The sequence below is a fragment of the Olea europaea genome, chromosome 2 (genome assembly GCF_002742605.1).
Source record: "Olea europaea var. sylvestris chromosome 2, O_europaea_v1, whole genome shotgun sequence".
Taxonomy (NCBI): domain Eukaryota; kingdom Viridiplantae; phylum Streptophyta; class Magnoliopsida; order Lamiales; family Oleaceae; genus Olea; species Olea europaea.
Window position 1 is genome coordinate 9105679 of NC_036238.1, and position 25450 is coordinate 9131128.

At 32.4% G+C, this 25450-nt stretch overlaps 1 protein-coding gene across 8 annotated transcripts; it reads right to left on the reverse strand.

Annotated features, from left to right (window-relative positions):
- Nucleotides 1–3163: 3163 nt before the first annotated feature.
- Nucleotides 3164–12170, reverse strand: LOC111410524 (protein HESO1-like). Of its 8 annotated transcripts, XR_002705711.1 has the most exons (9): nt 10177–12170; nt 9780–9956; nt 8276–8460; nt 6050–6145; nt 5832–5925; nt 4986–5031; nt 4066–4183; nt 3596–3702; nt 3164–3502 (listed from the first exon to the last, which is right to left on the reverse strand). XR_002705711.1 is itself a non-coding variant. In XM_023040911.1 (8 exons), exons 4-8 carry the CDS (start codon nt 6143–6145, stop codon nt 3259–3261), a joined length of 417 nt encoding a protein of 138 aa, XP_022896679.1. In that variant the 5' UTR covers nt 8276–8460; nt 9780–9956; nt 10177–12170; the 3' UTR covers nt 3164–3258. The 8 variants fall into 8 exon arrangements, 4 of the variants coding, with proteins under 4 accessions (XP_022896679.1, XP_022896697.1, XP_022896704.1 ...); XR_002705710.1 differs by lacking the exon at nt 4066–4183 and having other exon boundaries at nt 5832–5937; nt 10177–11953; XR_002705709.1 differs by lacking the exon at nt 4066–4183 and having other exon boundaries at nt 10177–11951.
- Nucleotides 12171–25450: the final 13280 nt, after the last annotated feature.

Here is a 25450-nt window from a genome sequence, read left to right on the forward strand (position 1 = left end):
CCAAGTACAGATAATTCACATTTCGCAAATATGTCTATTTCACCAGTGTCAAGATACAAGATCCAGCCCTTAGCTGAGGTTTTTCTCAAGCCATGGGTCACAAAGTAAATTGGATACTATCGTGCTTTCGGTCCAGTAGACTTCATTTTACACTTACAGAGTACACACTATAGTCCTAATGCAAAAGATTTCCCTGTAACTATCATGCTTTTGGTTATAATTTATAGATAACTAGATTTCCCTAACTTCAGCATGAAATAGAATCTAATGCTGGTACTTCAACAACATATAGACTATAATATCTTTAAATTCAACTCGATCTTTTTAGTAAAGATTTGGCAGGGTCATATAAAAAACAATTATTTTTCTCCACATCATTGGGGGAAAATATGGTAATTCAGAGTTATAAAAATCCATGGCTGCGAATAATTACACAATTTTCATCTCCAAATAAATCATACAAAATATTTTATTTTGTATAACTAGCAGGTATAATCCGTGGCTCTGTTTGATTCCTAGTTTCTCAAAAAAATAAAATTTTTTCTCTTCTTTTTGATCATACATTCTTTACTAAAATAATATTACACACAAACGAAAAATGTTGCCTTATTTTTTAGCCACACATTCTCCAATCGAATCACTTGTTCAAAATGTCTTTTTTTTTCCCTAAGGGGCAATACTTCAAATATTATCCCACCAAATCATTATTTCAAAAAATATCAGACATTCTAAAACATACATACAAAACAAACAAAAATGTGTATCTTAGCATGTAATAGGCACACTTACGCCTACATAAAAATGTCAATAACAACTTATTCTTCCAAAACAAAAAATTCTCTCTATTTATTAGGAACATTAACGTTTAGAAAAAGCACATAATATACTTTTTTTTCTAGCAAAAACCGTGAACACAAGAAAATATATTATCAAGAATGCTCTAACAATCAACAAAACTTTCAAAAGAGATCAAATAATAATAAATTTGCAATTTTTTCCGTCCATTCTTCATTTCTGATGGTAGAATCTCTCTATACAGAGCTTTACATACGGATTGCAGTTTATAAATGTGCAAAACCCCAATAAAAGTATACCAAATAACACAATGTCCCGAATATCAACATGTAAATTTAACTACACGCCCGTCATAAAGATAGGTTGTATCCCCATCTCTAAAACATTAACACAAGAGCACACTTTTGCAAAGCGCATAAGACGTTCTTCGCTAATTCCTGGTGATACAAAGATGGTTCAATTCATTCAAAGTGACCATACAAGAATAAGATGATTAATGATGAACAACGAAAACATGGCCCTCATAGGATAGTAAACCAACAAGGATGAGGTTAAGACTCTACATTTCTACGCATAACTTGCAGGTACCCCATTCTAAGCAATTAATCACCAGTCAAACTTTTATTTTCCACCCATTCACACATGATTTAAAGGCCAAGTGATTTTTTCTAACCAACTTGGAGGTTTCCATCATCAATCTTTCAATTAAGAGAATGTAGGAGGCTTGACGTTTGGAGCAAAATCATGAAATTTTTACTAAACCAGTATACACTTAGATACCTAAGTTGTGACCTATGATGCTCGGACTTGGGTACAAGTATCGGGTACGAGTACGTATCTAAGTATCGAACCTTTTATTTTCTAAAATGTAGGACACGGAGACTGGCTAAAAAGAATCAAAATTTTGGACATGGGTATGTGAGTACGTCTTTGAAACTTCAATTTTTTTACTGACTCAAGATGTTATTTTGAATAGACCAGAATAAATTGTTCACAAACAAGAAAACAGTATTAAATAAAGGATTAAGACAAACAAAATAGAATTTTGGGGTTTAGTTTTCAATTATAAGAAATTAATTACTAAATGTTATATAAAATAATAAATGAGGAACTTGATTGCAACTTGAATTTAGTAGAGTACTAAATAGTATTATATGGAACCCATTTTCATTTTATACAAACAAAATTCTAAACCATCGATACAGAGAGAGAAAGAATGAAAAAAAATAGAGAAAAGAAAAGGGAAAGAAAAAAGAACGAAGAACGGAAAATTTAGCGCTGTCGCCTTTTCCCCCCCTTTTGGAGGTGGTGCTAGGTTTATAGAGATTAGAAAAGAAAAAGAGAAAAAAAAATGAAAAAAGAAAGAAGGAAAAAAAGGCGAAGTATCCGGTTGAAACTTGGAGAATCCGACACATATCCCATATCCATACCCATGTCGTGTCGTATCCAACACGGGTACTCTAACCATTTCTAAGAGTTTGAACATCATAGGTGGTGACTACAGCTAGAAGCAAAGGATTGGGATTGTAATTTCAATCGTGCGTTCCCTTAAAAGCCCCTGTAGTCTGGTTCTCTTATTCGAATGGGATTATAAGAAATACTTCTACCGCATCCTTCTGTAATAAGTTGCTGAGTTCCACCCCTGCCTTCATCACGCTCCTACCCCCAACTTCCTGTGACCGGTTGCTGAGTTCTGCCCCAGCCTTCGATGCACACCTCACCCCAATCTCCTGCAATGGATTGCTGAGTACCTCTCCAGTTTTCAGCATGCACCCAATCCTAATCTCCTGCAATTGGTTGCCTAGTTCTTCCCCAGCCTTCAGCATGCAACCGATCCCGACCTTCTACAGCAGGTTCCCGAGCAGCCTCGACCCCACCCCAACCTCGTAAAACAGGTTCTTGAGTTCCACCCCAACCTTGTGCAAAGGGTTCTAGAGTTCCACCCCAGCCTTTGGCATGGACCCCACCCTGAAGCCCTGCACCAGAGTGCTGAGTTCCACCCCAACCTCTCATAAGTTGCTGCCCATTTCTGGGATTAGAAGGCATAGCATATTTTGTACCTTTCCAACCATCATCAAGCATCTCTCTCCAGCCTTCCGTAGACTGAATCTTTTTCGTCCAGCCAGTTTCAAATGGCATAGCTCACTCGACTTGTCTCCAACTCCCTGAAGGCATTCCTGCACAACCGTGCATGGATACTATTCTCTTCGTGGGGATAGGGTCTGGAGGCAGAGCTTGCTTTCTTGCTTCCTCACCTTCCCCATTTCTATTTCTTTTTCTCTGGTTAGATTGAGAGGGATTACTACGCAATGATGCAATTTGGTGAGAATTTGAAGTACCTGTTTGACATAAGGTAGTGATGCCATCATGGCCAAACAAAAATTCCTTCAATTGAACTTCACCAATCTGGCCATCCATGAAGGACAAGACGTACCAGGTAGAAAGGTTAATACATTCATAGATCTATTTTATTTCTGCTTGTCCTACTGCCCTAGCAACATTCTGAGATGGATCACTGAAATCCTCAACCTTTGAAGATTAAAAATTACTATATATTTAAAAATTTTCCAAGAGCATAAAAACTCAAGCAACAAAGTGTAATTACACTGATACAAGCAACTTTAGAATTCCATGTTTTGGACGTCCAAGATCCTTCGTATGTGCTTACATAGAGACCTTTTGGCCACAGATTTTGGACAGATGATAACTGCAAAGGTAACAGAATAAAGGTCAATTTCGGTTAAGAAAAAAGCACCACCAAAATAAATAACTTAATTATCACCGAGGGTGTAAGCGCTACCTTGATCAGCAGAGTCACAAAGAGCTTAGCCAATGATTCTTTATTACTTTTTCCATAGTTTACAAAATTAGACAGTGACTTCTTCACTGTCGCAGGATCAGTACCATCTACATACAGCACAAAAAGCCAGTTAACATCGCAAAGATGACCAAGAAACAAGAGCTCGTGAACATTAGATTTGTAACATTCTTTGAGTCAACAAAAGTCAAAGACCGAGAAGCAGAGTGAATAGTGTATCCTTTATCAATAACTATTACAAATTATATTGAATTACTGGAGTTGCTGCAACAGTTTTAGGGAGTAGTGTTCTAGATTCCAGGCTATCGAAGAGGGCTAGGACCTTTTTTCAGTGACATGTATGATGACAAAGAAAGGGGACAGAAGTCCTTGTACATAGTAGTACCAAAGCTCTAAAACCCAAATTTCCTTGAAAACTCACTTGAAAGGATACATCACTACATTAGCCATACCTTATGTAAAAGAAGGAAAAAAGATTCTACTGCAGCCGTCTGACTCCCAAAGAATTTGGAGTAAACTACATAAATCCTCTTTTGTCATTCCATTTGGTTTATTGCTAGAATGATAGAGCTACAAAAAGATCCAAAGTAAATAGATACTTAGCAACCACAACAAACCATTTCCTCCCATTCTAATCAATTCTACTATGTTTACATCAATCTTATGAACAGGATCCCCTTTAATTTTACACAAAGACGTGTTCCAACCATTTAAGTCATCTCTTTCTTAATTGGTCCTCAACGGTGTGACATCCATTTGTTGCCGTATATTCTCGTTTCTTATTATATCCATTATAATATGACCACACATCCAACTTATATTCTCATTTTCACTATACTCATCTTATAGACATTGTGTAATTTAGCAATGTGAACTGAGTACTATAAAGCATTACAAGTTTAATACCATTCTGTAAAATACAAAGATCCCCCTATTCTGCAAATAGCTATTTTAATGAGCTTATTATGTAAAGATGCCATAGTTTTTCCAAACAAAAATTGAAGGAGAATAATAAGCTCGTGTCATTGTCTGATACCATATTAAACTAAAAGCAATTGAACTCAAAGGCACCCTCCACTGTTTAGCCAATTGAACTGTGACACATATTTGATGGCATGAGAAATGCCTCAAACATGACTTCTAACACTCTTTGGGTCTGTCCATATTGAAAACTCACTCTAAACAACATAGATATGTAGCTAATATGTGATAAAACTAAGAAATTAAACATGACTTTGTCAAATGAAAAACAATTATATCACAAGCTCACAAAAATATTGCATTTGAAAGTAAAAGTTGAAAATGTTATTTAGCACGGAACAATGCAAGAAATGTAGTCAAAATCAATTAACTAAAAAACAAACGGAAATACCTTTGAATATAGCAGAAAATGGAGGTAATATAGGTGGCTTCCGAGTCTGCTATAAACAAAAGATGGGAGAGACATCAAATTGAAGTGTATTTAAAGGTAGAATGTTAGTACATAATGGAACACACCCAAATCTAATGTTGGTACACGTTCACCACAAACCAGACAACCAATATATGATTTGTTTATGTGGTATGTTAATATTTGTCTGTATTAGAGACATAGTTACAAGTTCAAATGATGTGACTAGAAATCATGACCAACAAATAATGAAAGATTGAATAACATTCATTGCCCAATTAAACATAAAAAGATAGTAGATTGCATATTAAACCTACATCAAATGAAAGATGTATAAAATCTAACTCTAAACATAACGTGCAAGGTCGAGACAAGTTTCAGGCGAGATGACATCCAGTTTCTTTTTAATTTAACAAGTATTTACTCTCTCTTCCACAACCCAATCCAACAAGAAAAAATGTTCCAAGGTTCTTCTAAGCTTATTAAGTTGCATTTAAACAATTTTGCTACAGGGCAGTAGCAAATAATGAAATATATCCAGAAATGAATGTTGGTATGAGTTCAGAACAAATCAGCACTGTTAAAAAGACATGCCATATTTGTCTACAATGTACAACACGCCGTAGATGTGACCAGGAAATTATGTCCCCCAACTAATGGAAGATTAAATATCATTTACCACCTAGTAAAATATAAATAAGATTACTCCAGCCGCACGTTGATTATGAATCAAGATAAACAGTGAACAGATGTGTAGAATTTAACTCTAAAAATATCATGCAAAGTTCAGAGAAGTTTCACCACACGACAAATTTTTATCTCTTTTACCTTTTTGACACGCATTTACCACCCCTACCCCGATCCAACACCGAAGCAACATTGCAAGGTTCATCTAAGCTTCTTGAGATGCATTCAAGAAAAACTGCAACATAATCTAACAATAACATACCACTTATAGATAAACAAAATTTTATACTGGAGCACAAATAATTAAAGAAATTGTTAAATAGAAGGAATCGATAAATTACAAATGTCTAAAACTTTACCTGCAAATGAAAAGCAACCAACAGTATTATGAAGAGAGAATTCAAGGTTTTATCTTTTGAACTGTTAATGTTCTGCACTTTTGCCCAGGTTTTCATCTACTGAGATGGACAGTGCCAATTAGATAACATAGCATTGATCATTATATTTCAAGAAAAATAAAACTACACAAGATTTTTAAGCATAGCAATCTAGTAGACGTCTAAGGAAAACATGTACGATCATCTTTGGATGCATTTGAAAATTCAAATTCTAACCAAACATAAGGAAAAATGGCAAGCAGTATTCTGAATGGATTGGTTTGGGAAGGTTCGAGTGTTTTAATGCCTGTTAGTTATGTTTCCACAAATAATATTTTGCAGACATCTATCACGTTAGCAGTGTGTCAGTCACGATGTTCCAGAGACACTCCCATTATTTTAGCATGGTCTGGTTCAGGCTCCATTTAACAATTAAGCTTCATCTGCTGAGCATTTTCTGGAATCTCTTAGAAAGATTTATAATGTAATTACACATCTATTAGATATACCTGATCTTATTTTAGTCTTATGATATCGAAAGTCTATTACTCCTATAAAGTGATACTTTCATCCGGGGTTAAGAGAATTATTTGACTAAAAACTATTTGCTCGACTTCCATTAGAGTTATATTTAAGTCTCTGGTCTCACATCCTCCGTGATCTTATTTACTGTTCATGCTCCCAATTTCTTTAACTCAAAACCAATTAATACATAACGGTTCAACATTTTGCTTCGAGGGACTGTGGAAGGGCAGTTATTGGTGAAAAGAAAATTGGAAAAGAAGTGTCAGCATGCTGTATAGAAGGAGCTCCAAGGATTTCGCTTCAGATTTTGCAAGGTGAATGGACTATAAACAATATATGACCTCGTAAACAACGAAATCCATAAAGAATATGAAAATCTTAAAGACACAGGAAATATTATTTAAATAAACCCCAGGGTAAATGAGATGGCTAAGATATTACTTATACAATAGTTTGGCCTTAAGCCAAAATCAACTCCCTTGTGAAATACCTAGAGATGCTTACCCGAGCTTGTCATGCTCGCATATCTTGTTATGTGATCCAATGCACGGTTTTAAAATGTGCCCGAGACTTAAAATCTTAAAGACTTGTCAGGCTTTCGATAATTGCTTCAAAACATGCACAATGGTGTAAGTTGTCAAGGCTTACGATTCAACTTACTAAGAGGGACATGGCTCAAGGCATAAGTCTCAAGGCAATTGAGGTGTGCAATCTTTCCTCTAGTTCCAAAAGCAGAGTATTTAAATGATTCTTCCCCTTGATTGTAAATCACACTCTAGAGATCCGCAGAGAACCAATTTCAATTTGTGATGGTGCACAGTCCTATTTATGGATGCTAAAACCCCGCAAAGAAAACCCTATGATATCCTAAAATATGGCTTAGTTTGTAAAGTAATCATATCGATTCTAAACTGCATGTTCATTGTGACTTCATAAAGTGATAAAATGCTTAACTGAAACCCAAAAGATCCACTTTACTATAGTAAATTACTACCGGTTTACCAACTCTACAATTAGAAACTACACTAGAGTTTAACTCCTAAAGGTACCCAAAAAGGAGAAACAAGAAAATTCCAATAAAAACACTAATATCATATCATGTAAACTTGATAATTTTTTTTCAAGGCATCCTGGATCATCAAAATCCATTTTTTCTCTTCATCCTAACTCCAAGAAACATTTATAAGTAATTGAGCTTTCTACAAGACAACTAATGAATACTGTTATATCCCAAGGACACAATTGACTCTCTCAGTTTTCCAACTTGTTGACCCATGTATACTCCAGATTTGGAGGCTTACTTTCTATTATATCAGCTGAGAGCCTTGAGCATTGTACAGGGACATGCCCATTACCTTTGGGTGGATTTGCCATAACTGTAGGCCAGTCTTATAGATTATGTAAGAATAATGAGAGGAATACCAACAGACCATCTAAAAACTTATAAATCAAATGGAAAAGGTATTAAATAATGTTCACTGCAACTATGCCCGTAAGAGCATTCTATTGGGAATAATATTGAAGTTAATAAAATTATCATGCTACAAATTAAACAAAATATAAAAGCATCAGCATACACTTCTATTTCGGACTGAGAAGGATGAGATGGAATCTTGACAAATGAAGCTGAAGGTTGAATGATGAAATATAGATGTATAAAAGAACGAAGAAATCGAACTTTACCAAGAAGCTTAGCTTTTTAAACCTTTCATCAGTTGAGGAAATTAGGTGGATAATCTGGGATTTTAAGATTCCATCCCTATTTTCAACTGATATATCACATTCAATTCCAGTTCCTCAATCAACAACTTACAGAATAGGCACCTTGGCAGTTGTGACTGGGAGAACACCAGAAACATGCCCTTTACCTGGAGAATACCAATACAGATATAAGATGCATCCAAGTACCATTTCTTATTTTTTGATCAAGAATAAAAGGAGAATTAAGAAGGTAGAAACAAGAAGTCTTCATTAGTAATTGCAACTACTATTATAATTCTAGTGAAAGCCATCTACCAATCCATGGAACTTAACCAAATAGAACATAAGTTACCGCTTGAAGGAGCTACTTCTCAACACTACTTAGTTTCCATCATATCTTTTGATAGGAAAAGATTACAAAAATCGGAGAACTAAAATAGTAAGAGAGACAGAGAGGATCAGTAAAACTTAACATAGAAGTTTGATGAAGAAGAAGAAGAAGAAGAATTCAACAAATCAGGAGCTATTTTTTAAACGAACCCATAGAATTCTGAACAGCCAAGTAAAGTACCATTTCTCACAAAATGCCTGAGATAATCTTCACCTGAAATAATAGCAAGCATAACCACTCAAATGCCCCAAGTATTGTTACAGAACCCCCAATTATCTTCTTATCATGTAATTATTAAATTTCTAAATTTATTCTTTCATCTTAGGCTTATTGTTATGCCTAGAAATGATAAGAAAGAAAATATAATATCTCAAATGATCTTTGCCTCTGTTAAATATTACCCAGTCTTAGATTTATTGTTATGCCTAGAAATGATAAGAAAGAAAAGATAATATCTCAAATGATCTTTGCTTCTGTTACATATTACCCAATATATGCCTATGAAATCTAGAACATAAGTTCTTGACTTACAAGATAGAGCTCGATAGAAGCCAAAAAATATAAGTATATTATCATTGCATCAGTGAGCTAAAAGTAAAACAAAAAATTTTACAGAATTATAATGGACTAATGATATACACAGAAATTCCATAGGAAAGTGAGATCCACAGCTCCTCGTTTTTTCCAGTTAGTCAATTAGATTTCTTACATCCTTCAAACCCTATTTAAAACTCATTGTCTTCAGGATAATCATAACGCTGTTGTTTTCCCACCATGACCTTCAACTTTTTTCTCTTGTAAATTTGTCACAGGATACAGGTCATGAATATTATGGATCTAGCTTTCACTATACTCTTTTTTATTTTTTTTCCCCAACTGCTCTTTCCATGGCTTTTTAACTAAAAATGCCACCTAACTATTAGAAATGGCCAACTACACATACATTTGCCTAGAAGATAAATATACCTCTGATTTCTGAAGCCTAAATTACCTTCAGAATTTGCAGTTTAAGAAATGAACAAGTTCATTATAATTATATAAATAATAAATTATGAATCAAAACAAACCAGGAAAAATACAATCTAAAATTTTTACTTTGTAGAGCATATAGTTTCTTTGCAAACTTCCTCAGAGTTTGAATCTTCTTTTCGCGTGGAAATTAAATTGCATTAGAGCTAAAATTCACAGAGAGATCTAAATCACTTGTTGTGCTAAAGAGATCCATTAAGAAAGAACCAAATTCCACCACAACGGGAGTCACTTTTGAATATCCTGAAAAGAAAAGGATCAAAAAACCACCATGATAAGAATGTAATCCATAAGATAGGCAGATTTCTCTGGTCAACGAATAATCATCTCGATAAAATAAAATGCAAAGCATTGTGAATAAAGATCCACGATTATTAGAAAATTAAAACAAGAAGCAAATATAACAAAGGGAATTCCTTTCTAATGTTGAGGTAGTGTAAGTAAATTCAGCATGAAGTATTACCATATAACTCCTTTGCAATTTCATTAAACGCTAGAATTAAGTCCCTTCGAGATTCATAATCACTCAGTTTTGGGCGCCGACTGGCATAAACATCTTGAAGAAGTTGCTCAAGAGCAGATACACGTTCCTTTGTGACTGCTGGACCCTGTAATTTCTTCAACTCAAACTTCTCTGCTTTCTTTTGCAAAACTAAAGGCATAGCACAAAAAGAGTAAGAGCTCTTGTAACTATGACATGCAAAACATCAACACCTGTAGCTTAGCACTTAGCAAGATAAAAAAGCAATTGTGTAAACGCATTAACCCTTTGTGATATCTGTAAACTCATGAAATTTGTTGAGAAAAAAGGAATTTCACCTTTTGGGTATGTTTTTACATCTATTAGCTCCAATAAAAAAACTGAGTTTGAAAAGGTAAAATTTCCTCAACTCGCCAATCCAACCAACTGAAAATCTCTTAGACATATCCTAGCAGAAGTGCCCACAAATTCGAAATACCGCACAGTCATTTACATACAGAGATATATGTTGAACTAAAAGGTATTTTATTGTGACTTTTTCCCTCGTTAGCACAAGTTTGGTCTCCAATTAATGAATCATGAGTACAACCTATCTACATATCATTTTAAGATTAACAACAAGGTTTATTTACTGCTTCAGGAGGATCGCCAACTACTAGCTAGCCAAAAAAATTGAAATGGAAGTTCCTTTACTCAAATTGACACAGGGACAGGAGCCATTGCATGGCCAATTTTCAGTATAAATATATATGCCCATGACAAAGTCAACGTAATTTGATCTTCTAATTTTTTGTTATGCTTATCCATTAAAGTATCATTGAAAATTATCTCTTGTTTCCAGTATGACAAAAAACATTTCTTCTTATGTTTTACTTTCTTTACTTTGGATTTCAAGCTAGTCAACAGACAACAAGATCATAATAATCATTCTTGGTATTCAATGATCAAATTTTCTTATTGCAAGCTTATACTTGGAGACAACAAAGTTATTATCAACAAACTCTTCTCACCTAACCAGAGTTTTTTTCCTCCTAAATTCAGTGTTTGATGCTCAACAAGGAGGGAAAATGACTATTGAGGAGGAAGATATTTTAGTTTGCATGCATTTATCCTTCTAGGCGAGACTATTTATAGATTTCCCTGAGGGTCTTGAGGGCAGTTGGGCCCTTTTATTAAATTCATTCCTGTCATTTAATGGTGGGTTTCTAACTAATTCTGTTAGGTACTCACATTTTATTCACCGTCTTACGTCTCCTTTATTCATTGGCCTTGAAATAATACTTTAAACACTTAACCATGCGTATTTTAATACCGGGTTGAAGAGTTTCTTCCAACGTGGAATTTTATGGGTTCAGTTTTGCGTTTCTTCTCTGTGAGCTTTTATGCTTAAACTTTTACTAGCTCCACATCTTCAGGTTTCGTATAGAAAGGTTATGAGCTCGCTTGTTCCTCTTAATTTTCTTATTCAACAATACTCATAAACAGGAACGTTTCAAGAATTTCCCCCTTTAAATAAGTGAACCTTTTTCAACATTTTTACATATACCTAAAGTATCCTAATCCCCCTATTTATACAGAACAATAAACAGATATCCAAGACAAGGGAAATATCGAAAGCTACATAAAATTGAAAGCCCAATTCTCATACTGAAAAAAGCATTGCTGTAGGCATTCTTTGACTTTGAGAAACCATTATTATGAGAGAAGATTCAAAATTCACAATTTCGTCAAAAAAAAAATAAATAAATAAATAATAATAATAAATAAATAAATAAATAAATAAACATTAAAATTACTGATTTAAACCGAAAAACTGATCGCGTGTTTCCCAAACAATTGGGTTACCAATTAAATTCAGCACATAAATATCAAAATTTAGGCAAATAAGAAAAAATCTCGCCTTATGTTTCTGCATGTTTATAAACAGAGTAAGGCCACATAAAAATACCATAAGTTACCATATATTGGTACCCCCCCCCCCCAAACAAAATTAAACTTTTGCAGGCAACGCCATATCTCCAGAAAATCTGCAACTTCACTGCCCAAATTAATTTAACAAATGAAAATCATAAAGCAATAACTTCAGCAGAGATCCATTCTTGTTTTCTCTTCGTGGGGTTTTCTGGAGAGTGGAGAAGAAGCGAAGGGTCCAACGTCCCCTTTGATTTGATTTCAGCAACCAGTAGCAAACGGAATACCTCGGCCCGTTATTGAATTGACCTCGTGCGTATTACATTGAAAGTACAACAAGGCTTACGTTTCAAACGCCAGTCGGATTTGGACCGCATGTTTTATTCTTTTTCTTCATTTTTCCCCCCTATTTATTTGAATAAATTGATGGAGAAAGTAAAAATCTAGAGTTCAGATAAAAAGGATACTTTTTGTGGGATAAAAAAATATTGGTAGATTTTGAAAGCAGCCAATAAGATGTATTCCGTGTTTGTTGTATATTGGCCTCGTACTCCTTTTCTTTGGTATATTTTGTTGTGTTTTACCATTGTAGTATTTCTTTTTTCGGGGCAAAGTCATTTCTTTCAAATGTTTTATTAATATCAAGTCTATTTTCCTTCGAATGGTTTATCAGTACCAAGTCTACCAATTTTTATTTAATGATTTGCATTATGATTCAAATCTTGTAATGAACTGAGAAGTGTTTCTAAAGAAAGGTAATTTGAATGATTTATGGAAGTTACAATTATAATAAATGCAACCCTAATACAGATGTTGGCGTGAATCTTAAGGGGAATGGGCCTAATTAAGAGGGTCAGTAATTTTTGTCGATGTAGTTCCATCTCTTTTTATGAAGACAAATCACATTTTATTTTTTATTTTTTTGTTTAGTTTGTTCACTTATCCTTAACTTAAGTCTTTGAGAAAAAAAACTCTAATTTAAAAAAAAAAAAAAAAAAAAAAAAAAAAAAAAAAAAAAAAAAAAAAAAAAAAAAAAAAAAAAAACCACACACACACACACAACTTTATTTACAATGTGAGAAGAAGTAAAATGAAAAATATTGCATATTGCCACTTTTACATGAGCATATGTTACAACTTCATATGCTTTAGAATTTTAAGTTCGTACAACTAGAACATGATACGCAAAAATGTATCTTCATTTATTATAAGAATAAGCATAATATCGAATTCCCAGTGAACTGATATAGTTTAAAAGGACAATTTAAATTTGCGTAGGATCGGGAAAAAGAAAAGATAGTTCTTTCTATTATATTATGTTAGATTTAGTTAATGATTTTCGACTCATGAATCTTTTTTTTCGTGATGAACGGTTGGCACCAGTTCAAGTAGTTTATGTACCTCCCGTGCTATAATATTTTCAAATTTATATTCTACTATTGTACTATCGAGAGGATTAGTTGGCTAATTAGATTTTTAATTGCTTGGGACAAGGGAACATCTTTTCTATTATATTTATTTAGTATCAGCTAGTGATTTAAGTTTCAAATATTTTTTTTTTTTTCATTTTTTTTTTTTGAGATAAATTGTTTACACATGTCCAAGTAGTTTGTGCACCTCTCTTGCTACAACATTTGAACATTTAAACATTTAGATGTTATTACCAGCCTCCAAGAGGAACAAGCTACCAAAGGGATCTATTTTGTCAAAATAAGTTATTTTAGTCCTTATAAAAATTCAATCATGTTATGGGTACATTGTAGTATCCAAAAGGGTGTCCAAAATGGACACTCGGGGCCTCGGCCAATGCAGCGTCCTTTGTACACCACAATGTACCACAAGCATTTTTCATAAAAATTATCATATTCATTTTTTGTATCATTTCAGTGGCATGGCCTTGTGGCAAAGCAGGGAATTATGAATCCTTTATTCCAAATCAAATTCGGGTGTTGCTAAATCAACTAAAATAAATCAGAAGAGATATGTCGAATAAATTCTTCCCTTTCCTTATTTAGGAAATACTCATTTGGAAATTTTGAAGAATATATAAAATTACAATGTCAAAAGATTGTAATTTACATATTTTATAAAGTGAATTAATTAAAAAATATCGAAATATGACAATAAATAGAGATAATATTTGAACAGTAACATTCAAAAAAGTATTGGAACTTTAATGTTGCATATAGAGACAAATATCTTATATTATTCTTCCAACAAAAAAAAAAAAAAATGCCTTCCTATTCTAATTGGAACATTAACATTTCAAACAAGCGCGTTTAGTACTTTTTTTTTATAGAAAAAATGCTAACATAAGAGATTTTACAGAATATCAACATATAAATCTAACACAATGTACAAAATACCAACATCTAAATTTAATTACACCCATCTCATAAAGATAGGTAGTATCACTATCTCGAAAACATTAACACAAAGCAAACAATTTCGCAGCGTGAGTGAATGAATTCTTCTAAGCTAACTCAGAGTAACACAAAAGATGATTCAGTTCATTCAAAGTGGGCATACACAAGAACATAAGATGATAATGAATGATGAACAATAAAAATATAGACCTAATACGCTGGCGCCTCCAAACTCGACACCAATAGTTGTGAAGTGAAGATAGGGACTAAGTGAGAAGATGAGTTCAGTTTGACCAATTTTTTTTTTTTTAATAATAAAATTGTAGACTTTTGTTTAGTTGGTCCTTCTTTAAAAAAAAAAAATAAATAAATAAATGTAATAGGCATATTGATTAGAAAATGAATTCGATTTTGCACACGGAACAATAATTCTCCAGCGGTATACATTTGCAGAAAACACTATCTCCAAATTCTGATTCTAGCCAAATCTACCACAGCTACCCGACGAACGTGGCACAATACTGCCAACTTGAAACTATAATCTACTGTCATCGGCGCTGTTTTTCGCCACTGTCTGCCACTACTTATTGTGACTGTGAACCTCTCTTTTTTCTTTTTGTTTTTCTTTGTGTTTTTTAGTTCATTTTGATGCCATTTAAATATAGAACTTGAAGTCTTGAAGTTGAAGTGATATTCTATATGGATAATTTGATTAGAGATTTATTATGTGAATTGTGATGATTTATGATTTATGAAAATTGAGGAATTTGTGATATCTTTGATAAATGATAAATTGGGGAATTTGTGAGATGTGATAAATGATAAATTGGTGTTTGAAATTGGAAAATGAAACTTGATTATACTTAAGTTCAATTTACATTTAATATTTGATATACGTATAATTTTAATACAGATTATGAAATGATTTTTTCAATAGAAAGAATTGTTAATATTATTTAATTAATATTAATAAACAACCTCATTATTGCGGCTGTTAGTTGTCGACGGTTAATAGTCGCCCTATCTCACCAAACATTCCTGGATTCATCACCGACCTAATTAAGATAGTAAACCAACAAAGATGAGGTTAAGACCTCATATTTCTACACATATCTTACAGGTGCCCAAGTATTTAATCTCCTGTCAAACTTTCTTTTGCCACATATTCAAGCAAGATTTGAAGCCAAGTAATTTTTTCTAACAGACTCATGAATAGGTTTCCATCATCAAACTTTCTATTAAGAGGATTACGAGGCCTGCTCCTGCTTCTTTAGACCATATCCAATCTTACACCAAAATTTGCACTATTGTTCATCAAATCTAATTATGTTTTGTTTACGAAAATATTAAATTATTTGATAAATTTTAAAAAATGTAGTACAATTAATAAAAATACCACAGTTAAGAATATTAAATCATCCCATTAAAAATAACTTACTACATTTTAAATCTCGAAATTATGATACGACAAAGTCGACCTAGTATCGTAATTTAATTATCGGAATTCATATATTCGTCCCACAAATGTTCAATTAATGTAGTTTTGTTTTAATTTTAAATAATCATGTTTATTGCATTTTGAAACTGTTTGAGTACTTTTGTTTGTATTCCTACCTCGATTATTATTAATTATACAATTAAAGTCTATTACAAATAATAATAATAATAATAATAATAATAATAATAATAATAATAATAATAATAATAATAATAATAATAATAATAATAATAAATAATAATAATAATAATTAAAATTTATGTATAATATAAAATAACACAAATACTGTTGATATCATTTGACCGTAAATGAAAAAAAAAAAGCGAAAAGAACTTTTACCAAATTTGGTGCAAAACGGTGCAAGTGTATTCACACAACAATATTATTCACTTACAGCATTTTACACAAAAATTGTGCAAAAATTTGGTATTGGGTTGAAGAGGTATTGCACCAACTATTTGATGCAAAATGGTGAAAAATGATGATTTGATGTTATGGTTGGAGTTGCTACTTGTAGCTCACACGTGGTCTCTTTACCTGCTTATGTATACCTAGTACAAAAGAATTTACTACTCAAGTTGCATTGTATGTCGCATGATTCCTCATGACAACATACTATCCATGTTAGGTTGGATGGTGCTATTCATTGTAATAATGGGATAGTCTTGGGTTCCTTTTCCCTCATACGTTGAGGAAGCTTTTTACGAGAAGTTGCTAAGGCGATGCCTCTTTGTCATGGTCTTTCTTTATTGTAATTCCTTGATTTCTAGCAACATGACCCGATACTAAAAATGAGTTCCTTGATAAATAATGGAAGAACCATTAAATTTTAAGAACATAGACTTGGAAAAATTTTATCAAGCTTCTGTAGCATTTTCCAACCGTGCAATGAGTTGAAAATTTATTTTGGCCCAGAAAAGTCCATTTAAAACTGAGAAAATTTAACAAAGATGATAAAATGCATCATATCAGAATTTGGGTTCGCAACAATGAGGTTTGAAGAACGAAAATATTTCTCAAATTTATAAGATTGTATTCCTAGTAACCTTTGGTGCAATTTAACCAAACTACTATAATAAACTCTATGAGCCTCCAATCGAAATGATTTCAGTTCTAGATTATAAAAAACTCATAGCATGTCTTCTTTCAATTGGAATCATGCTAAATTTCAAATTGTAACAATTTGAATTGACGTTCTTACAGCTACATAGGGTTGGCAACGAGATGGGTTCTGGCGGGATGATTGACATTTTTCAATATGGTACCCGCCCCCTTTCCCGTTTAAAGCAGGGTGGGAATCTTGGCCCGTTTACATATCTGTTTAATTTTTTTTAATCCATTTCATTACCCCCATTCATTCAACTGAGACAATAATATATTTATTAAATTTGTTAATTAATTTATTTACTTTTAAAAGTTTAATTATTCTAGCACATTTGATAAATTAATGTTTTTATTGTTTATCATATTTATTAGATAATTTTAGTTGTCATCTTCTATTAGAATTAATGAAATTTCGTGGAATTTTTCCATTTAAAGTATTGAATTCTTAAAAAAAAATAAAATTAAATGGGATGGGGCCCTTGTTACCCATACCCACCTAGGGGCGAAAATCCTCGCCCTGTACTCAACTAGATTATCCAATTAAGCAGGTAATCCCCACTTGTTCGGGGACAGAGATCTTAGGTATCGAGATGCTTAAGGAAAACCTAAAGCTACTAATATTTAATGTAGTTTTGATGAGAATCCTTGGTTCAATGGCATGCCAATTCATCCCTCGCTGTTCAGTAAGCAAATTTTCACTAGATATTGTTAATAAGGAGGAAGGAGTATAATGAATTACAACTAGTGAGATGCTTACTGCTTCATAGTTAAGTCCAAACATATAATATTATATGAAATTATCTTACTAACATAAACTGAGAATTAATACCCCACAAAAAAAAAAAAAAAAAAAAAAAACTTAACCGAAGGTATAAGCTTATTGCTTCATGATTTTTTCTGAAAGAACACTGAACTGAGGTGATTAAATTTACATATAACAAGAAATTTGAAAAGACGTGGAAATTCCACTTACAGCTCTGAGTTTGGAATCAACATTCAGAAATTGAAATACTAGAACTCAGGCCCAAAATCTTGGTCTTCGAAAGTAATAATTGATAGAATGGTCGAGACTGAGGAGAAAACGACTGCTACTCTAAAGTTAATGGTTCAATCTTTTAAAATCTGTGGACTTCTGTGATGGACAATTTGTTGGTCCTTTTTCTTTTTCCTTTTTTATTTTTTATTTTTTTATTTTTTATTTTGCTCAATTGAGAGAGATTTGGTGTATGCATAGTAATGGGTTAAATAATAATAATAATGCCCCGAATAGTGTTGTTTAATTAAGATTAGTGCTAGATTATTTAAGTGGTTCAGGAATCACTAATGCGCTTGATTTAGCATTCCTTCCAAGTGCATGTAGTAATTAGTTATTTATATTTCATTTATCATTAAAAAAGTGGTTCAAGAATCATTTAAATCTTGTTTTCTTTTATTGGTTCTGGCTTGATTTTGACCATCCAGAATGCCCTTTTTAGAGTCCAATGAAATATTTTAATATGAGCTTTAAAATAAGTCCGATATAAATGTAGTTATTTGATCTAATTTGAATATTAATATTATCGGTCAAGTAGTTTACTTTAATGAGATATAACTTAAATTTGACTTATCCAAATTAACATTTTCTCAAGTCCATACTGTGCCATTTAATAGGAGTTTTGGAGTTTTGGATAAGCCCAATATTGATTGAGTAATTCTCGCTCTTTCAACAACTACGCATTTGATCCAAATAAATTATTGATGTCAATTTATTTATTTATTTTGTGTGGAAATTAGAAGCACACATACTTTTAGAGATCACAATTCATAAATCATAACTTAAGTTTATTTGTTCAAAAATCAGATCATAATTCAATATTTTTAATATTAATAATAATATTATTAATTTAAATTAATCTACTCTAAACCTACCCACGACACCTAGCCTCTTCTGTTCAACCCATCATTTCTCTTTGTAAAATTTCAAGAAAGCGGTAACAATCGGAACTCTTCACACGGTACGCCATGTCTAACCTCTTCCATTACCTTCGTTAACTCTTCACAAATTATTCAAGCCAAAGGTCGAGGGGTACTGCAGAGATGCAACATTATTTGCTGGCAAAACATCCTCGACGACGGTTCTGGATTTGCGACAATGTTTGGTTTTAGATATGCGGTGATGTTCTAGTTGTGGTGATAGCGAGGTGATGGTGTTTTGTGGATCTGATTTGTTGGTGGTATTTGGTTAGCGGTGCTGACGATTTTATTGGATCTGGTGGTTACGCTGGTTTTGTGGGTAATGGTGGTGGTGGATTTTGTTGAATGCATTTTTGTTGGATCTTTTAGTGGTGGTGACGGCGGTGGTTTTGTTGGCGGTGAGGTGATGGTGGTTTTGAAGTTGAAAATAGTAGTTTGTCGACGGGGGTGATAATAGTGGTTAGGGATGGCAATGTGGTGGTGTTTTCTACGATGAGTTGACTTGTTTGAGGTAGTGGTTTTGCCGTTGAAAGGATATGATGGTGATGATTCTGGCTACGATGGTGGTGGTGGCAGTGTTGCCAGAGGTAGTGGTGAGTTAATGGTGGTGGTCACAAATTATTTGGTTAAATGTGATCATTAAATTGGTTAACCTATGACTAATAAACAATATGTGACCAATGACAAAAGATAACTTGTGATCAAAAAATAATATGTGATTTAAAAAATTATTAATTTGTGGCTGTATAATAAGCTGTGACATATAATATTTGTGACTTGTAATCAATAAATAAATCGTGACTTGTAAATTTTTTGATTTGAGACAGGTGAACAAACCGTAACCTATAAAATTTGTGAATTGTGCCCATAAATAAGTTGTGACATAAATTTCTGATTTGTGATCAAAAAATAATGTGACTAATTAAGACATTAATTTGTTACCAAATTGTATAGATCTGTTATCTAACTATAATTAATTAATTAATTATTTAATTAAATCATAAATAAATTTTAATAAAAATTTGATTCAACATGCTTTAGAAAGTTCGTAGGGTAGGACACACACATGCACACTCACGTGCGCGCGCGCGCGCGCACACACACACACATATATAGAGAGAGGAAAAAAAGTGTTTAAGATGAGAATGGAATGAAAAATTAGTGTTTGAAGCAAGATAGAACTCTCTAAATCGACCAGTCACTGGAGGTCCAAGTGGGTGGCAAGGGAGCACCGTTTGGGTAGTTGTCAATATTTTAATCATAAATTTCTCTCCCGTGTTTTTTTAACTGGTATTAGGGCTAAATTGCAATCCTTGAACCAATTTTGTCTAGATGAGTCAATCACTTTTCGTTCTTCCTTATCTTGATGGTAGCAATTATGCTTACTAGAAGGTTAGGGTGAGAGCCTTTTAAACTTTATGGATGAACAGGTGGGTTAGTGTAGAAAAGTATTGGACTGCAATATCTACATCTATTGTTGGTATTATTACACCAACAAATATCTCTACTTCGTCTAAAGATGATTTAACTAAGTGTAATTGGAATAGTAAAAGTGTCAATGTCATCTTTATTGTTATTTTTCCTTGAAGAGTTTAAACGGCTATCCATTTGTGACACTGCAAAAAAGCTTAGGATATCCTCAAAATCACAAATGAGAGAACTAAGACCATAAAACTGTAAGGCTGTGTTTGATAGCACACTCTTTTCCATGGAAAATGGGAAATTAATACCATTTTTCAACTTTTGTAGTGTTTGATAGGTGAAATTCTCTATGGAAAAATGAATTCCACCTTTCTTGGCCACATCAGCATTTTCCATCAAATCTTTAAATTCAAATTCTCACCAAAATGGCGAGAATTGGAATTCTCAGTTACTGTAACATTTTTAAAAATTTTTTTGGGCAATGGAAATAAATTTTAAGAATTATTGTAAAAAATATTTCCCTTTAACTAACAATTTTTATATAAAACAAAGCCAAAAGATTACCAAAAGAGATGATTTTCTTATTATTATTATTATTATTATTATTATTTTGGTTGGCAATGGAAACAAATTCTGTACCCAATACCAGTAAATCCTATCCCTTTAATTGACAATTTTTATATAAAACAAAGCTAAACAAATATCAAAAAAACACTTTTATTTCAACATTTTTCACGTGAAAAATTATACCAATCAAATACAATAATTTACAATTCCTATGAAAATAATTTTTAGGTAATTTAATTCCCTGAATTTCATTTTCAATTCAATTCAATTCCATCAAATGGACCCTAAGTTTCAAATGTTGACCATTAGGTTTGAAAAAAAATTAAAATGAAGAATGATGAGTCCTTTGATGAATTCTATGCTAATCTAAATCATATTGTGAATTGGAGTTTTTACCTAGGTGAATAAATTCCTGATGCTAAGATTATGGGAAAGGTTATGAAATCACTACCTAAGAAATTTAGACCTAACGTCACAACTATCGAAGAATGAAAGGATCTGAATGCATATGAATTTAGCTTACCCCAGTTTAAGAAAAATTAAGTCTTTAACCCTAAAATTGTTAAGGAAGAGACGAGTGATCAAACTGATGATGAAATGTTAAAGGGTGAGGAAGATGCCTAATTTGTTAGGAAATTTAGGAAATTCAATAGAAAACAATAGGAATCATAAAGAGAGAAGAAAGATGCTAGAGATAACAGGAAGAGGTCTTAATCTATGAGGTGTAATAAGTGCTAGGGTTTTGAGCTTGTTAAAGTAAAGTGCCCAAATTTTAAGAAAACCCTAGGTAAGGCTCTGAATGCTACTCTTATTCATGAAAGTTTAGCTCCAATGATGAAAGTGAGAGCACCAATCCTGATGAGGGCATGAGCTATTTGGCATTTTCCTCCATGGTTAAAAGTGAACATGTAGAGGAGAGCAAGACACTTGATGACAAAGTGCAATCTGAAGCTTCATAGAAAAAAACAGAAGATGAGCACTTTTGACCACTGTTTGAGGAAAATCTTAAGTTAAAAATGATTAATAGCTCTACCTTTAAGAAATTACACAATCTTTAGTTAGAAAAGAAGAGTTTTAGGAGTCACACTTGAGGAGTCCACTAGAAGATTGAATGAGTTAAGGATTGATAAAAAGTCCTTAGAAGTTAAGGTTAGTACTTTTACGAGTGAACTTGAGAAATCTAGTGTCCTAACTTCAATACTTTTTCTAGAGGATCTAAGAAGCTTACCAACATCTTAGGACTAAACCTAATAAGGATGGTTTAAGCCTAATAGGGATGGTTTAAGCCTTACAGATTCTGCTATCCCATCTAAAACCAAGTTTATTCCTACCCCTAACGAGATCAAGAGTGTAGGAGTCCAAAGACTTCGATTAACCATGTAAGATAGGTTTCCGTAGTCTAAGGTTCAACATTTAAAACCTAGAGTTGGTCTTAAGTTCATTCCTACCTATCACAATTATGGTGAGTTAGGTCACATTATGCCTAGATGCCACAAGTTCTTAGTTAGGAACAATTCACAATATATCACTTCTCATGTTAGTTTTTTAACAAAACAGGTGAGTCACTAGACTATATGATGATTATTTGACTGAGATGACGTCTTCTTCTGGGAAGATTTAGGTCAAAAAGAGTGAATACTCTTGTCAAAGTAATGTTACAAATTGCTATGTTGCTCGAGTTGCTCTTCACGGTAAGTGTTTGTGTAACTCATTAAGTAGTTCTTTAGTTGCTTGCATCTACAATGTCATTTGTCTGCATATTCATGCATGCACTCTAATTTTTCATTATCTCATTTTTTTATTGGATGAACTTTAAAAGAAAAAAAGGAAAAGGTCTTTATATAACAATTTTAAGGTGATTGGACATGGTATTTTATGATAAAGTAATAGTATTATTAATGAACGGTGAATAAAATTTCCGATTAACTTTGTTCAAAACTTGCTTAGATTACTTGGTATAAGTTATTTCATATATCTTTTGCACTGCATACATTAAGCCATTGTGAATGAGTCTTCTCACATGTGTGAGATTTGGAATGGCGATCATCCGTATATTGTGATAATTTTGAATATAGATTGAACTTTAATAGGCTGAACTAACCTCTTGTATATTCCCAAAAAAGAAATTAGTATTGAGCTTCAGAGGAATTAATTAAAAAATTGTGTTATATCTTATACATTTATTCGTAGCTTTTATGACTTGAATAATTAAGCCTGTTAAGTATCTTAAAACTTGTTGTACTATAGTGATCTGATTTGGGAGTTATCGACTTAAAGTTCATTATAGGGTCTATATTTATGACTTGAATAAAAAATATGTATATATGTGTGCTTACAGATGAGAGGTGAAAGAAAAAGTTATACAATGAGAAGTTAAGTATGTGCTTTTTATTTAAAATGTCATAGTAGCATCAGATTTGACTTTTATAATATGAGGAATATATATTCATTCATTAATGATTTCTTTACATGTCTTTTCTTACTAATTTAAGGTTTAAGTATTGCTTAGAAAAGATTAGTAGCAATTTTTTTTTTGCATGGGTTGCTTATACGATTTACCCCATATAGATTTATAATGAGTTACTTGGAAAAAATTTGCTATTTATGAATTATACTTGTATAAATAAGCAAATAATTATTCATGTGATCATGTGATTTGAGCTTTTAATATATGATGTTATGTGGACAAATTTATAAAAAAGAGTTATCTCTAAAAGAATTTTATTTTTTATTTCTTATTTCTTATTTCTTATTTACACATTACATGTTCTGCATAGTTTGACCATGTGTATAGTTTTTCACTCATTCTTCTTTGTGTTATTCATTATTCTCTTACTTGCTTTTCTTTATTATTCATGACAAAAAGGAGATGTATTAGTATTTTTTTTTTCAAGGAATTGAGTAGTATATGAGTTAGAGAGGCGAAGTTGATTGAATAATAGTGTTTATTTTTTATGTTTGAGTTTGGGGATTAATATTTTGCTGATCATATTAATGATTTGACTAGCATGATTTGATATTTTGTCTTTTTTTTTATGACGGGGAACCCGCAGTCGCTACCTTTCGGGTGCACACTGAGTAAATATTGATATTGCGGCTACCCTTCGAGTGCGCACCGGGTAAATATTGATATTAAATGTTGTGTTGCAAATTTAGCTATTATGGTATCACATCTCAACTTATCATGTCCCTATTTGTTTGGTGGGGATTAAAATTAAATTTTTAGTAGATCTTGATAAGAAGTTTGGTGGGAGATTAACGTCAGATTTTTAGTATATTTTTTATACAAGTTTGGTGGGGATAAAAATTGGATGTTTGGTGGAGATCGAAATCGGATTTTTACCACTCTGAAGTGTTCTTCGAGGGGTTTCCTTCATAAACATATATGAAGCTGACTTGACTTTAATGTTTTGACATATTTGTATGATTAATTGTTAGGGTTTAATATTGATTAAACTTAATCATCTAGAGACAATAATTAATAACTTGTTTCTTATTATTAGTTGTTATTTTTAATTATGCATTATACACGTGTTCACCCCTCTAGGTGTTTGATGGGCTTAAATATCATTATCACAATTGGTATCAAAATGGTACCCCATGCTTTTCAGATTGCAATGTTAATTTTAATATAATATATCACTCTCTTGACTTGGAATTACATAGCTATTAAGTTGTATATGATTTATGATTTAATTGATTAAGAATCCCAAGTTGCTATTGTTACGACCCAATTTTTTCTAATCAAAAATAAAATGTTGAATTGTTAATGTCAAAGTCAAAAGGGAATCAAATGAAATAAATTATTTTAATCAGGACTCAATTTATTATGGCAAATATTTTGAAGGTTTAAGTTGGACAAAATTTAATTTTGGGATCTACTTTTACATTTTTAAAAGTTTAGGATTTAATGCCTTATGATATGAAAGCTGAGGGACCTTTTTGCAAATATGAGTTAGTGATCCACTTACTTGGCAATAAACCCATTTCTTTGTTGAACAATTCTACAAGTATATCACTTTTCACACCTTTTTTCACAGCACACAAACATGCAAGTGGATGGGGTCCACGATTAAAACCTTTGTGAGGAAGTGTGAAAATTGCTGTACAAATGACATTTTTTTTCTTTATTACCATTTGATATATTTTCTCTCACAACCTAGCTGAGGAATTGGGCAGCAAAGAAAATTCGAGAAAAAAAATGATGAGAAAAGGAAAACGAAAAGAAAAGAAAAGGAGGGAAGGAAACTTAAGTTATGTTCTTCAATTTCTTCATGTCTTAGAGAGGTAAGGAAGTAAATTGTTTATGGTATAATTTTTTTTTAAATTTTCTAGGGTTCTAAATTGTTAATTTAGTTTCTTGATTATGTGAAAAGGATACTTTTTAGCTCAAGTTCTTTAATTGACTATTTGCCACTTGTTTTAAGGCATGTAA

What these genes read in the sequence shown, in the direction of transcription:
- LOC111410524 (XM_023040936.1), bottom strand. Translation starts at nt 6,145, where the DNA reads ATGAAAACCTGGGCAAAAGTGCAGAACATTAACAGTTCAAAAGATAAA. An exon ending in TTGTGACTCTGCTGATCAAG is followed by an intron (nt 3,503 to 3,595) that starts GTAGCGCTTACA and finishes TTACCTTTGCAG; the next exon opens with TTATCATCTGTCCAAAATCT. An exon ending in CTAAAGTTGCTTGTATCAGT is followed by an intron (nt 3,325 to 3,400) that starts GTAATTACACTT and finishes TAATCTTCAAAG; the next exon opens with GTTGAGGATTTCAGTGATCC.